This window comes from Trachymyrmex cornetzi, unplaced genomic scaffold (assembly GCF_001594075.2).
Source record: "Trachymyrmex cornetzi isolate Tcor2-1 unplaced genomic scaffold, Tcor1.1 scaffold47, whole genome shotgun sequence".
Taxonomy (NCBI): Eukaryota; Metazoa; Arthropoda; class Insecta; order Hymenoptera; family Formicidae; genus Trachymyrmex; species Trachymyrmex cornetzi.
The window spans coordinates 79,051-92,545 of record NW_017299509.1 but is presented as its reverse complement, the minus strand read 5'-3'; the positions used below and the strand labels follow the sequence as shown (position 1 = coordinate 92,545).

At 37.7% G+C, this 13,495-nt stretch overlaps 4 protein-coding genes across 5 annotated transcripts; 2 read left to right on the top strand and 2 right to left on the bottom strand.

Moving 5' to 3' along the window:
- Positions 1-32: 32 nt before the first annotated feature.
- On the bottom strand, positions 33-2,903 carry LOC108765018 (uncharacterized protein C6orf106 homolog). Its single transcript, XM_018513476.1, has 3 exons — positions 2,419-2,903; positions 1,263-1,609; positions 33-328 (listed from the first exon to the last, which is right to left on the bottom strand). Exons 1-3 carry the CDS (start codon positions 2,574-2,576, stop codon positions 225-227), a joined length of 609 nt encoding a protein of 202 aa, XP_018368978.1. The 5' UTR covers positions 2,577-2,903; the 3' UTR covers positions 33-224.
- A 1,694-nt stretch (positions 2,904-4,597) lies between these two features.
- Positions 4,598-11,341, top strand: LOC108765072 (defective pharyngeal development protein 4). The gene is made up of 6 exons (XM_018513583.1): positions 4,598-4,915; positions 5,612-6,417; positions 7,164-7,431; positions 9,731-9,976; positions 10,049-10,296; positions 10,387-11,341. Exons 2-6 carry the CDS (start codon positions 5,658-5,660, stop codon positions 10,584-10,586), a joined length of 1,722 nt encoding a protein of 573 aa, XP_018369085.1. The 5' UTR covers positions 4,598-4,915; positions 5,612-5,657; the 3' UTR covers positions 10,587-11,341.
- Positions 11,342-11,458: 117 nt separating this feature from the next.
- CRIF (growth arrest and DNA damage-inducible proteins-interacting protein CRIF) lies at positions 11,459-13,073 on the bottom strand. 2 transcript variants are annotated; one of them, XM_018513590.1, is made up of 3 exons: positions 13,025-13,073; positions 12,078-12,580; positions 11,459-11,846 (listed from the first exon to the last, which is right to left on the bottom strand). In XM_018513590.1, exons 2-3 carry the CDS (start codon positions 12,542-12,544, stop codon positions 11,528-11,530), a joined length of 786 nt encoding a protein of 261 aa, XP_018369092.1. In that variant the 5' UTR covers positions 12,545-12,580; positions 13,025-13,073; the 3' UTR covers positions 11,459-11,527. The 2 variants fall into 2 exon arrangements, with proteins under 2 accessions (XP_018369092.1, XP_018369091.1); XM_018513589.1 differs by lacking the exon at positions 13,025-13,073 and adding an exon at positions 12,704-12,779.
- Positions 12,811-13,350, top strand: l(2)37Cg (RNA polymerases I and III subunit AC2 l(2)37Cg). Its single transcript, XM_018513591.1, has 3 exons — positions 12,811-12,890; positions 12,966-13,060; positions 13,140-13,350. Exons 1-3 carry the CDS (start codon positions 12,870-12,872, stop codon positions 13,348-13,350), a joined length of 327 nt encoding a protein of 108 aa, XP_018369093.1. The 5' UTR covers positions 12,811-12,869.
- The last annotated feature ends 145 nt before the right edge of the window (positions 13,351-13,495 follow it).

Genomic DNA, 13,495 nt, shown 5'->3' with positions numbered 1-13,495 from the left:
TTTCAATCGGGATAAAAGTACAGCCAAATCTATTGTATATTTTATTAATGGCTCTGCTACACTGCAATTTCTTTTTACGAGGTGCTGGAGCGGTAAAAAGCTCCGTTGTGAAAAAAGCAACTATACAAAATTTAGAAATAACTGCCGATTCTCACAACGATCCGAGAGACGTCTTATACAATATTTCGCAATCTTTCTTAAGGGAGACTTTTGTACGTCAAAGGCTAGCACATTTGTACATCATTGGACTGTGTACTTAACTGATGCAACTGTTGAGTGACCGCCAATGTGCCGCATTCACTCACCGTTATGATCACCCAGATAACATCTACGACAAAAAGAAATTTTGCGATAAAATACGATTGAAATCGAATAGAGCAATCTAGAAAAGGAATCGACGAGTTTTATTCTGGAAATCAATGGAAAAACAAACAATGATATTTTTTTGTAGTTAACGTTATCAGTTTAAGATATCAATAAGATAAGTAAATTCAAAATCACAACATATGTGCACATCTCAATTAATATACAATTAATTGAGTTAAAATTGTCTAGATCAAGATTGATTTACCGATTTACATTAGCAGAACATTTATTTATTTCTTTTAATATTACACGCTCTTAAATTCACTGATCCTTTTCCTATATTACATTCAGGGTTGCCACAGAAAATGAATTTTAAAATTCCCTGACTTTTCCAGGTTTTCCAGATGAAAATGGAAAATTTTCCATGACTAATATAAAATATGTAAATTTTAACATTTAGACTCAAGGATTGTAGGAAAGTTATATTATTAAAAACGCAAAAAAAGCTTAGTAGCATAGTAAAATTTTGGGTGCAAATTCAAGCCAGCAAAAAAAATTAGTTTTGAAAAAAAGAATGCAGTTACGACGAAAAAGAGGAATCAAATAAAAATACTGAATAAAATATAAATTTAAATTATTTTGTTTAAACATCGTTTAAAGTGCGTAAGTTTTGAACTATAAAAACGTGATATAACATTCAAAAAATTATAATAATTATTTGGAATAGGAGCAGTTTAAGGAAATTGTAAGCAAATTTTGTGTGTGTGTGTGTGTGTGTGTGCGCGTGTGCGCGCGCGCGCGCGTGTGTGTGGTGAAATTCCAGACTTTTTTATATTTTCCCCTGACTTTTCCCGGTTTCCATGACCAATTTCAATTTCCCTGACTTCCTGGTTTTCCAGGTCTGTGACAACCCTGAGTCATTCTATCGGAAAGACTGCATAGAATTCAGGACGTACCACCAAAATAGACACCATTGGGCGTCATCATTCTCCATTTACTCTGATGCACACCAGTTTCAGCCGGACTTTTCAACGTTACGCTTAAATCTGTGATTCCTTTGGGGGCCAATGGTGGAACAGGTATCCGCGCGCAGCCCATTTGCACTCCACTAGAATGCTGCAAGTGGATCCCGCTGGGCCATGCCTCGGTACCACTGTTCTGCACACGCCATGACTTCTGAAAATTTGTATTAGGTGGCACAGCTTCTCCCTCGCCGATCGTACTGTCGCGTATCAATGACATACACGGCGTGTTGAAGGGATTTCCAAAATCAATGTAGCTGCAAATCGCTGCTTGCAGATTCCTGGAAGAAAATTTATATTCAATAATATCTAGCAGAAAGGAATGAATTCTATACTTGCTCCCAAGAAAAACGAACTGCTGTAACGTTACAATGACTCGCTTATTTGTGGATGAGTATATTTCTAAATTTAAATGATAAGATTTCAACTTGGGTTTTATATGTCTCAATGTAACAATGACATTGTTCTACAACTGTTTTGTTATCTGCAAATAATTAGAAGACAAAGGCAGGGACAGTATCATTATGATTGAAACATAAATTGCATTGTAAAACAATTTCCATTAGAAGGTTTAATTGACGGTTGAAATGACAAATTACATATATTTCTAATTTGTAAATCAACAATTAGTTTAAATGTTAATTAAAAATTTACTATCCAGCATCATTGAGTGCTACTAAAATTTTTTTTAGCTATGCCTTCCATTTAAACAATGGCCTTTTTATCTTCAAAATACAAAAATATATTACGTATGCGTCACTTAAATTGTGGGTTAAAAAAGTATGACCACAAAGTCCAAATTATCATTAGACTTTGAAATAGGACACTGGCAATAGTTTGACAGATTTTTCACAAAAGCGGGGCAACGGCATCCCAAGGAGAAAAAAAAAGAAAAGATTAAAGGAAAAATCACGCATTACCCGGCGAGTTACCCTTCGAATTCGGGAAAAAAAAAAGGAAAGGTCTTTCAGAAAAGTCCGAGAAAGAACGATACCCCTGCGGGGGGTAAACATGGCGATGCAAGGTTATGTGCGTGGACAGCGTACATGGACGGCAAAGTAGCGTCCCGATGGGGGGAACGTCCGTTTACCAATTGTTCATGTCAAGAAAGAACGCAGCAGTGGTCTCGTTCAAATGACTGTCCGCCAGTAGCTTCTGCAGCTGCTTCACTAGGTCATCTTTGTCCGTGGTGCCCATGCAGCTGAACTGGTGCAGCAAGTGTTGGTCCAGATCGTTGTTGCGATCCATGATCGCTGCTTCTTCGGTGAACTTGAACGGTGGCTCAATGCCCCATGTGCCCCGGGCTCAAAACTGTCAACGTCGGACTGTCAATCCTGTCTGCTCTGTTTATTTTCCCACCTCCTCTCCTTCGTCGTCGTCGTCGTCGTCGTCGTACTCTCAGTCACGGATTTTAAATGTCATTCTCCCAAGTGACACTCGGTCGGTCCGTATCCGTACTGTGCATATCCACGGTACCCAGTCCAGAGCCGTCGAATTCGGATCCTTCCTACAGTTGGGCCCTCCTCTTTCCTCTCGCCATGAGATTGCAAGTCATTCGTATTTCTGTCTCTCTCCTTTCTCTTTGCCTACCTAAGGGCTACCTGTCAGTTTTAGAAACGTATTATAGTCCGATCTTTTGCATTCTTTTACAAAAAAATTATGCGAAGGTCTAATAGACGTTGGAATTGTTTTCTCGATAACGGTGATAGATACGGCTTCGACGCATAGGACCTTTTTCATAGCTCTTATCGAGAAGAATCGAAATGGTTCTGTGGAATTTTATCGTATCTATCACCGTTCTCGAGATAGTGGCTCTTTTGTCCAGACCCGTGCGTAATATTTTTTTATATTTACTTTATATATTCGTACTTGAGATTAATTTATTATAAATTTATATATTTAAATTTAAGATCATTATTTATATTTATGATTCCAACAAAGCCACCATGATTTTGAGATTGTGCCTGAAACAATTTTAAAGATTAATATAAAAAATGCTGCCTTGATCTTCAAACGCGCAGCGAAAGATTTGAAAATAAGTGTGAATGTTATCACAATCTCGTTCCAGAAAGTTCAAATTTATTTCGATGTTTCTTATAATTCCCGATCTTCTGTTTCTTTTTCCAATTCACGATGCTTGATCGCCTTCCTATCTGTTCACCTCGAATTATCTCAGTAGGGGCGGGGCCCCGCGAATCGATGTCGCGCCCCTACGCAGTATACTCCGTATGAAAACTAGTATTTTTCGCGCGACAGTCCGTGCAAAAACGATAAACGATAAATGCCTTTCGCGGTCGTGCGCGTTACCTTGACCTTGTCGCAGAAAATTAGAACTCTTCTTGAAAATGAATAATTTACAGATATCGAAATAGCGTGAACTTTAACGAATGGAAAATGCCTCTTTCTAGGGATGCTTATCTCACTTTAAATGCCTTCTTTATCTTTTTCTTACCTTTCAATAATAGCTCTCAAAGCAACTCCGAAAACTTTCTCGTTTCTTTCATCACGTATTATATTTATCAGTTTGTTTTAAAACTTTCACGTAATATGTAAATGAGATGTTCAGAAAAAAGATACTATATAATTTGCATCTCTCGGACATCATATACGTCGCAGTCAAGAACAAAAACGCCGCTCGTAATTTCAGTACGCAACAATTTTTAATGTACGAATTAAGTTATATACATCCTCACTCTTATTATATTGTCTTATTTTACGAGAAATAGATATAAAATTTAAAAAAATAGTTCCTTAATTAAGAAATCTAATAAGAAATTAACAGAAATTTATTTATTTTTAAATACATAAATTTCTCTTAATATATGAATATTTTAAAGTCATATACCACTTCAATAAAATTCCGTTAATCGTCAAAATAATTCACTTAACAGAATTATTTAAAGTAAAATTTATAACTATACAATTCATTCTTAATCTAATCGTTCTTACGTAATAATAAAAAATATTGATAATATAGTATTAACAAAATACCGCAGAAAAAGGAGAAAAAATGGAAAAAGCAAAAAGTTCAACAAAACGGACTTCACGAGTGTAACTGTACTGCACCGCGTCTACACCTATTCGAACGATCGGCCAGTCGCTGGACGGAACGACGCGACAAGAGTCACGGTGGGGATAGCTCGAGTGCAGTTTGGTTGTCGGCATTGGACGGCTGCTTTTGCCCGCGACTGTACCCATCGTCGGAAGTGCGCATGCGCGGCGCGCGTGGCGCGGGACAGCCGACGTTCGAGACAAATGAGCGGCGCGCACACGGCTGTGACGGACGCGCTCCGCGGGCGCTCGATCACGACGATACGGGGAGAAAAAAAATAATCGGACGGTTCATTTCGGAAGCGTGTCCCGCGCTGGACGTGCACGGTGAACGCGGGGCGGAAAGCCGCGCATGAATCGCGGTATGACGGAGCGTATCTGAAGTCGAAACGACAAAAACGGAGCTGAAAGTTTTTTCGCGCATTCCTAGTCTTCGACGATGATCTCACGACGAATTCGGTTGAGATAGAAGAACGTGGAATATTTTAGGGCACCTCGCGCGAATAAAAAAAACGAATAAACACAGCGGGAGCAAGGTATGAGACTTTCTCGTTTTTCACACGGCGATGTTTAATGAATTCGTGTGTCGCAAAATATGCTTTGTATAACCAATATAGGATGCGCCCAATAGAAATACTTTATAATTATACATCACGCTTGTTTTTAGCTTGTAGCTAATATTGCACACAAACATCAGAATAATTATCTTCCAAATGGAGAATTATTTAACGCACGAGCTAGCTTTGCTGATTTTTTTATTTTGTGAAAAGTAAGTAGATTTAAAAAAATGGAGTCGTTTATTTAAATTAATGGGAATTCTTTGATTTAAATTAATGGGGGAATTTATATATTTTATAAATTTAAATTCTGAAACGCTAGATTTTTAATCTCAATTTTCAATATTTTATCTTAGAAATTTAGTTCTTTATTTTTGATTTTATAGGCTAAAATTTCTGCTTCTTCCTTTTGTTTATAGGATAGGGTGGGGCTATTCTATCAGTTTCAACTTCAAAATAATATGATTTAAAATTTATGATAACAAACAATATCTTTTTGCAGTGATGTGCTTATAATTACATTATACAATCATAATTGCACTTTGAAGGCACAACCTTTAAATAATCAACTTGTTCTGTTTAGAAACACAATCAAAAGAAATGAACAAAAACGCCCCACTCTATATAAATAATTTCTTCCTTTTGTTTATCTATTATTTTGCTTATTTTTGATAGGCCTATTCGCTGACTTGCACTTGCTAGCAGCTCGAAGGCCGACAAGATGATCGGGCCATCGTCAGGGAATGCTGGCGAGGTCACCGAGAGTCAGTGCTGTGCCTCCGCCAAACGGAAGATCTTTGATGACCTGGAGGTCGACGGCTCCAAACGAAAGGTCTTCGATGAGTTGGACATTGACAGCTTCTGCGATGAGGTCCGCCAGACAAGTCGCAAGCACTATCTCGAGGAATTGGAGACGCCGGTGGAACTGGTGGCTACATCGAACGACATCATCGCCAATGCGGCGGCATTCTTCTCGCCGATGTCCGCCCAGGAGGTCGTCGAGGAATCGCAGGTAGCACGTTTAGAAGTGTTGCTGGTGGATGGCACAAACTGCACCTGGACGACCATGTCAGAGCTGGAACAACAGCAGAATGTGGACATTCTCGTGACCTCGTCTTCCTCGTCGTCGTCTTCAGTCTCATCAACCTCATCCTTGTCAAACACATCTGGATGTGCTGAGCGTCATCCTACAGAAACCTACATTGAAGAGCTTCATTATCAGCCGGCAGTATCGATGAATTATTGGGAACCGGTCGCCGCCCCCGTAATCTCGCTTGCCAATCTGAACACGCAGCAAAATAAAGGAACGACAAGCAATAATCAGCAACAGCAACAGCAACAGCAGCAGCAACAGCAATTCGAGGATCAGGAGAATGGAAATCTGTCATGGTTGTTGGATTTCAAACTGGACTCATTCATCGAAGCCGCCGATGATAGATGCACTGTGGGGCCCACCACGACAACGAAGAACAATTATTGTGGTGAGAAAAGTGCAGTACAAAATAAATATTCAAATCAACGCTTTCACGAATATTAAAGTTAAAGAAAGATAAAAAAGATAGGGAGATGAAAGAAGATAAAGAGATATCATATGCTTTGGTGTTAGAACTAAAAACTTTATTTAGTTCTAACTTTATTAACTCTTTATTTAAATTAAATAAAATTGAAGCTAAATAGAAAAAAATTCTCTTTAGATCGATCAATAAAAGGAATCGCAAAACTTCCTGCTTGCGACTATTTTCGAAACGGTAGTAAACGGTGTCATCCCTAATGAAAATTCTTTTTAGAATGTTTATATAAGTTTCCAAATTTTTCAGAATTTCTGAATAATTTTATAATTTTTTAAGAAAATCTATACGTCTTTTTTAGAAATCGTCATATATGTGTGCATTCTGAAGTATTCTATGATTCATTTTATAATTTTTCTGATATAATTTCATAAAATCTGAAAAAGTTTAAGGTATTTTTCACAAATTATAGAAAAATTTTGAAAATCAAACTATTTCAGAATTTACATATACATATAAAAAGTTCTAAGAAAAGATATAAGACTTCCTCAGTTTTTTTTTAAAGCGCTCTTTATTCGTGCAGAAATTTTGAGAAACTTTTTCGCTAGGAATAGTCTTCAAAAATTTCATTATTTAATTAAATTACGAATTTTAAAAAATGAGTATATTCCGTTAATATATCTCAGTTAATAGAACCGCGGCTAATTGCGCATTTTCAGGCAATAAGAATAAACCGAACGGAAGGTCGTATGGCTCCAATTACGCCAACGACATCAAGAGAGGATATGGCAGTCACGAAAATTCGTCGACGTATCGACAGGACGTGAACCAGGCGACTTATCCCGTCAACGGAAACGACAGCCGAAATTTCTCGGCCGCGCGATCCAATGGGCCAAAGAAGCCACCCTTTACCTATACAGAATTGATAGAACACGCTCTACAGGAAAGAGGCGAGCTCACTGTTTCCGCGATTTATCAGTGGATCTCGTAAGTTGGCAGAAAATTTATTACTATTTAGTCAAAACTTTGATTTGTTTATATATTGCAATGCCTTGCCAAATTTATTGTCCATGACCGGCATGCTATAAGCTTCGTATACTTTCTCTACAATCTTTCCTTCATAGCCTTTCAAATATCTAATTAAACATACCTAATTAAAATATATTTCTTCCAATTTATTCTTATATATATTTGATATACCTATTTTTTAATTCTTAATTTTAAACTGAATCACAAATTAAAATAAAACATTCCATTGATTAAAACTGATAAGTTGATCCTACGAGAGAAAAATATTTATAAGTTTTATTCGAAACGGACGGAGTGTCTTTCTTAGTTGCGTATTAGACGCGCAAGGGGTTTTCTACGAATTTATACGAACGTAGCCCGCTGGTTGGGGGTGGGTCGACGGGGGTGGGCTACTTCTAGATGGTACCCATTGGTACCACTGCCCCCATTGCTTGGCACCACCTGGCACTAACTCCTCACCCTTCAACTATCCTTCGTTGCAGCCCTCAACACGAATGCGCACAATTTACTGCTCCTGTGCCTTCACCTGTTCGATCGCTGTTCGAGCTCCTTGGAAAATATATATATATATATATATATATATAGATCATTCAGGTTCAGCCGCGTAGAGCGCCGCTCAAACAAACGAGTCAAAAGAAATATCTCCGGTTACTCTGCAAAGAGGCAGACTATAAATATGCACAAATAGAGTCTATAAATATACATGTACAATATTAAAAATCAATCTTATTTTCACGTTTTTTTTTGGCCTTATCCAAAATTATCAATGGCTGAAAAAGCAACTTTGCAACTATTATAAAATTGTTTAATACACTAAAAAAAAAATATTTTAACAGCATTATTTTAATTAAAAATAATCTTATTGATTTAACAACAGTATTAATGAAATAAACAGGATTTGCCACAGAATCTGGAAAACCGGGAAAAGTCAGGGAAATTGAAATTGGTCATGGAAAACCGGGAAATGTCAGGGGAAAATGTAAAAAAGTCTGGAATTTTTAAATTTGCTCACAATTTCCTTAAATTACTCCTATTCCAGATAATAATTATTTTCTAATATTATATCTGAGAGAGAGAGACGTTTATAGTGAAATACGTTCAAACTCTTGCACACTTTAAACAATTTTAATAAAATAATTAAAATTTATATTTTATTCAGTATTTTTATTTGATCACCCTTTTTCATAACTGCATTCTTTTTTCCAATATTAATTTATTTTTTATTGAGTCGAATTTGCACCCAAAATTTTAGTATGCTACTAAGCCTTTTTTGCGTTGTTTTTAATAATATAGGCTAGATTTCCTACAATTCTTTAAATGTGTTAAAATTTACATATTTTACATTGGAAAGTTTTCCATTTTCAACTGGAAAACCTGGAAAAGTCAGAGAATTTTAAAATTTATTTTCTGTGTCATCCCTGAATAAATGAAATTTTATTAAAATAAGAGCATAAGTATTTGTTTCATTAATGGTGTTATTTATTATAATTAACAAAATTATTTTCAATTAAGATAATGCTGTTGATACATTATTTTTTTTTAGTATATAATTAACGCGATTATAACATGATTTATACATTTAGAGTTTTGAGGATAAAATCAATCATATTAAAGAATATTTTACAATAGTATTGCATCTTGAAATCATAGTTAGTGTGGATATGTTTTTTAAGAATATTATTTTTATCACACCGATACGCAAATATGACTTAGGGTTGGGTTGTTTCATCTTTTGGTAAACTTCAGCTCACTGCCTTATTCTCTTATACTCTTATGCTTTTTCACTCTTTCATTTATCCAGTAGATAAATTACTACATAGTTTATTCAAAGATGGAACAACCGGCTTTTAGAAACAGATTCGTTAAACTGTTGGTGTAAGTGACAACATTCATTGCGATCATCGTGATCAGCGGAGCGAGTAAATGCACCATTTAGCATTTCAAATGCACCCTTGGCTTAAATGTTTCTCGTTCTCCACCGAAACTCGTGAAATTAATCGCAAAGAGGGGGTGCGTAACGCACCGTGACATCGCTGCAAGCAGGTGAAGGAAATTAGTTTCGTAGGGACGCAAATTACCGCCGTGCGTTTTTATGTGCATTATCCTTAATCATGTTCCCGTCGATTTGCCTACGTAAAATGATTATAGTAGCTCCTGCGAGCACTTTATTAAAAAAAAACTTTTATTTTGAATAAAAATATGAATCGTATTTAATTTGTATAATTAAAATCGAAAAGATGCTTTTTGTCGTTTTCAGTGAGCATTTTCCTTACTATAAAAGCAATGATGATCGCTGGAAGAACTCCGTCCGGCACAATCTCTCGATAAATCCGCACTTCAGGAAAGGATCGAAGGCGACTCATGGAGCGGGTCACCTTTGGGCGATCGCGAATCGTGGCGATTGCAGACCTCGTCCATTGCCAGTTACTAGTCTGACAAATACTACACAAACACAAGTAGCACAAAATGAGTCTGAAGAATCCCGGAGTAACAAGATCATCAGGTAAACGTCTATTCCTCGTAAAATTTTGTAAAACTTTCTTCACATTACTGAACATGCGTCTTAATATTACAGCCAAATCATGGACGAGGTGGAGGCTGCGACGGCGAGCATCACGCAGCCGAATTCCGAGGAGGATGCGGACGATATACTGAATTCCGTGACCCTCGAGCATTCCGCCGAGCAAATACTCAACGGAATAAAACGCCAAGTGGAAGTGCAGTATCTAGTTCCCATGGTGAACGATTCCGAGGTAGATCAACAGAACGAACAGACGACGGAGCAACAAACGGATTCGCTCCAATGCTCCTTCAAGGAAAGTGGTGAGGATATTGTAATCAATGTTTCTTTCAGGAAGAGATCGACTCGGCATTGACAAAACAAAATTTGACGAATTGTGAAATTTATTGCAGATTTTCTGAATCCGGTATCCAAGGAGGTCGTCGCCGAGGAATGCGGACTCGTAAGCGAGGGATATCTAGTCACGGATCCGACTACCCTGGGATTAAATGTGGTCGATCCCGAGATTATAGGATCGGAAAATCTCTTCGGCGAGGAGCTCAGCTTTCAATTTTATGAATTGACGTCACCGTCGCAGCTGCAATCCGCCTGACACACAGAGGGCAACAAAGTACATCTTATTGTGATTGACGAACTTCAGATACAGAACGCGCGGTCGTATGATAACCAGTTGGTTCGCGACGTTGCCGAAACCGAGAAAAACGTCTCGGAACGGGAAAACTCGCAGAGAAAATCGCCTGTCAATAGCGATCAGATCAACGAGGACTGTACGATGATGAAAAGCTGATCTTACTCGAGAAATTTTTCACAATGACGCGGAATGTTCGACAATTTTATTCGACGTGGCTGCTAGATTAACTAGAAACTTAATTGAATCAGCTGAACCAGTTAATTGATATGCTTAATGAATGGATAACGAGTCAAGCACGGTACAAATACGAGGAAATCTTGTCTCTCAAATGCAACGTAGTTCGAGGGTTTGATAATCGCGATAATCACCGAAAGACTTTAGAGTGGCCGGAGTGAGATCAGAAAATAAACAACGTAATTACATATCGTCCAATGTGTGCCTGGTTAAGTGTCTTAAAGAGGAGTATTATTTATCAACTATGCATTAAAATTTCTTCTAGTCTTTTGCGAAACAGTGTGTAATGTTTTTGTATTAGTAAAAAAAAGTATGATATTTATTATTACGTATGTGTACATTGTCCCTGAGATTTTATACTCTCGCCAGAATAAGCGCAAAGTGCCCGTTGGAAAGTTTCTACTATAAAGATAAACTTCTAATAATGTAAAGCAGAGAAAGGCATTTGGATATCTTTTGATCAAAGCTAAGTTCACTTCGCGATGTCTAGCGTTGAGATATGAGAACGCTGATTGCTTAAATAAAATGTAAAGAAAAATGTTACGTGCTTTAATCGTATTGGCTGTACGTTCAACCTCGAAATAGGCATCTAAAAGAGAACTCTAATGAATTATAAATTTATTAGCTATACAATTAGAACGTTTTATACTTTGCGAAAGAAAACGTAACTATTCTACAGGTTTCGTTGAATCGGTTTCTTGTTCTTGATTCATTTTTTGGATCATGCTCTTTAATTTTTCCTCCTTTGCCTTCTTCTTAGCTTCCTTTTTCTTCTTTCTTTCCTCCTTCTCTTTTTGTTCCAGCATCGTCTTAAATCTCTCATCATGAGGCGAGATCCTGAAGCCAAAGTGTTGCCTGATCTCTTCCACCATGCGCTCCTTACGCAACCTAGCAGCCTCCATTTCGGCTTCCTTCTTAGCGACTCTTGCGTTCAACTCGACTATCCATTGGTCCACCTTCGATAATTTTTCGGCTATTTTATCTTCCCTGCAAACACATATATTAATATGCTGTTCCAAAATTGTAAACTTACAGATAGTAACTGCATTCAGCAGAGAAAGCATCTTTACAACTGTTGTAAAATTCTTTAATATAATTAATTTATACATTTAGACAATAAGGAACTAAGGGCAAGATTAACCATATTAAAAAATTTTACAACAATTGCAAAGCTTCTTTTTATGTTGAACATCATTGATAAAACTGATAAAGACATACCTTGCTTTAATCTTCTCAGCCTTTATCCGTTTTTTCTCCTCCAACTCCTTCCATCTCTCTTGAAGGGATATTGGAAAGGCGACTCTCTCATACTCCTGCAAGATCTTGACCTCTTCTGGTGTGGGCCATGCAAACCCGACTGGCTCCTCGTTGCCTTCGAATCCATATCTACCTAGCATGCGTTTCTTGTATCTTACTGTATTGTGATACCACTCGATAGGCTGCTCGTAGGGAGGCTTGCCCATAAGTACATTCCTGTCCCGCGGACTCAGCCGGGACTTGTTTCGCTGCTTGGTGAGCTTCTCCTGGTACTGGGGTTCGTCCGAGTATATTGGCTGCTCGTCAGCGGTAGTTATGTCAATGTCTTCGTTCTTCGCCTCCGTGGCGAGGAAACGACCGACGACGGCGCCTTGGAATCGCACATTCCGTTGAACAATAACATCGCAGATCCATCGTCTTAGACTCATCGGGATGACGAAACGTACCGAGAAATCACAGGATCGCTACAAATTTAGGTTAAGTTTAGATCAGACGATTAAAATAAAAGTGCGTCAAATGACAGAAGAAACTGGGGTGCGAAAATTATCAGCTGTTACAAGCACTCGTGAGAGACAGACAATACGCACGTGCGAGAGCTGTACTTTCGAAGAAATCACAGTTATGTTTACGAGAATATAACCTATTTGAATTAGTGTTGTCGAACTCGTGCGAGTTATCAATTTGCACTAGTCTGCTTAGGTTAAGGTATTGAAAGCGTGGTTCAAACGGCATATATAAACAGACACGATCGCGATGGCGAAACGTCTCTCGAGGGTAATATGATAATAATATTAATTGATGGTGGGAAAGCTAAACACAAAATTATTCAATTGTTTATTATGAACGCAGTTACCGGGGAATCACGGGGAAACATACGGGACTTTTGTCTTCGACGATGAGGGACATACCTTGGGTAATGCGCTCGCTTCTGTGATAAATGAATAGTACGTATTATTTAAAAAATTTATGAATGTAGTTTCATCGTGGAATATTGTACTTTTATTCTTCCAATCTCTCCTGCAGTCCTGGCGTGAAAATATGTGGCCACACCGTGCCGCATCCTGCAGAGAAGAGGGTGCACTTGAACATCCAAACAACCGGTGAAAATGTGATCCAAGTATTGAAACGAGGCCTCCAGGATGTTGAAAGAATGTGCGATCACACGATCGAGACATTTAATAATGCCTACGAAAAACATAAAGTTACGAAAGAAGAGTCTGTGGATACTACGTAACACTGTCATCTTTTTTAGATTCCTTTCTCGAGATATTCGACCGTTTCCACACTTTTCGGACACCCTGTATATATATATATATATATATATAATATACTCAATAGCTACACTAAAATAATTGATGAAATTTCGCTAAAATTATCAA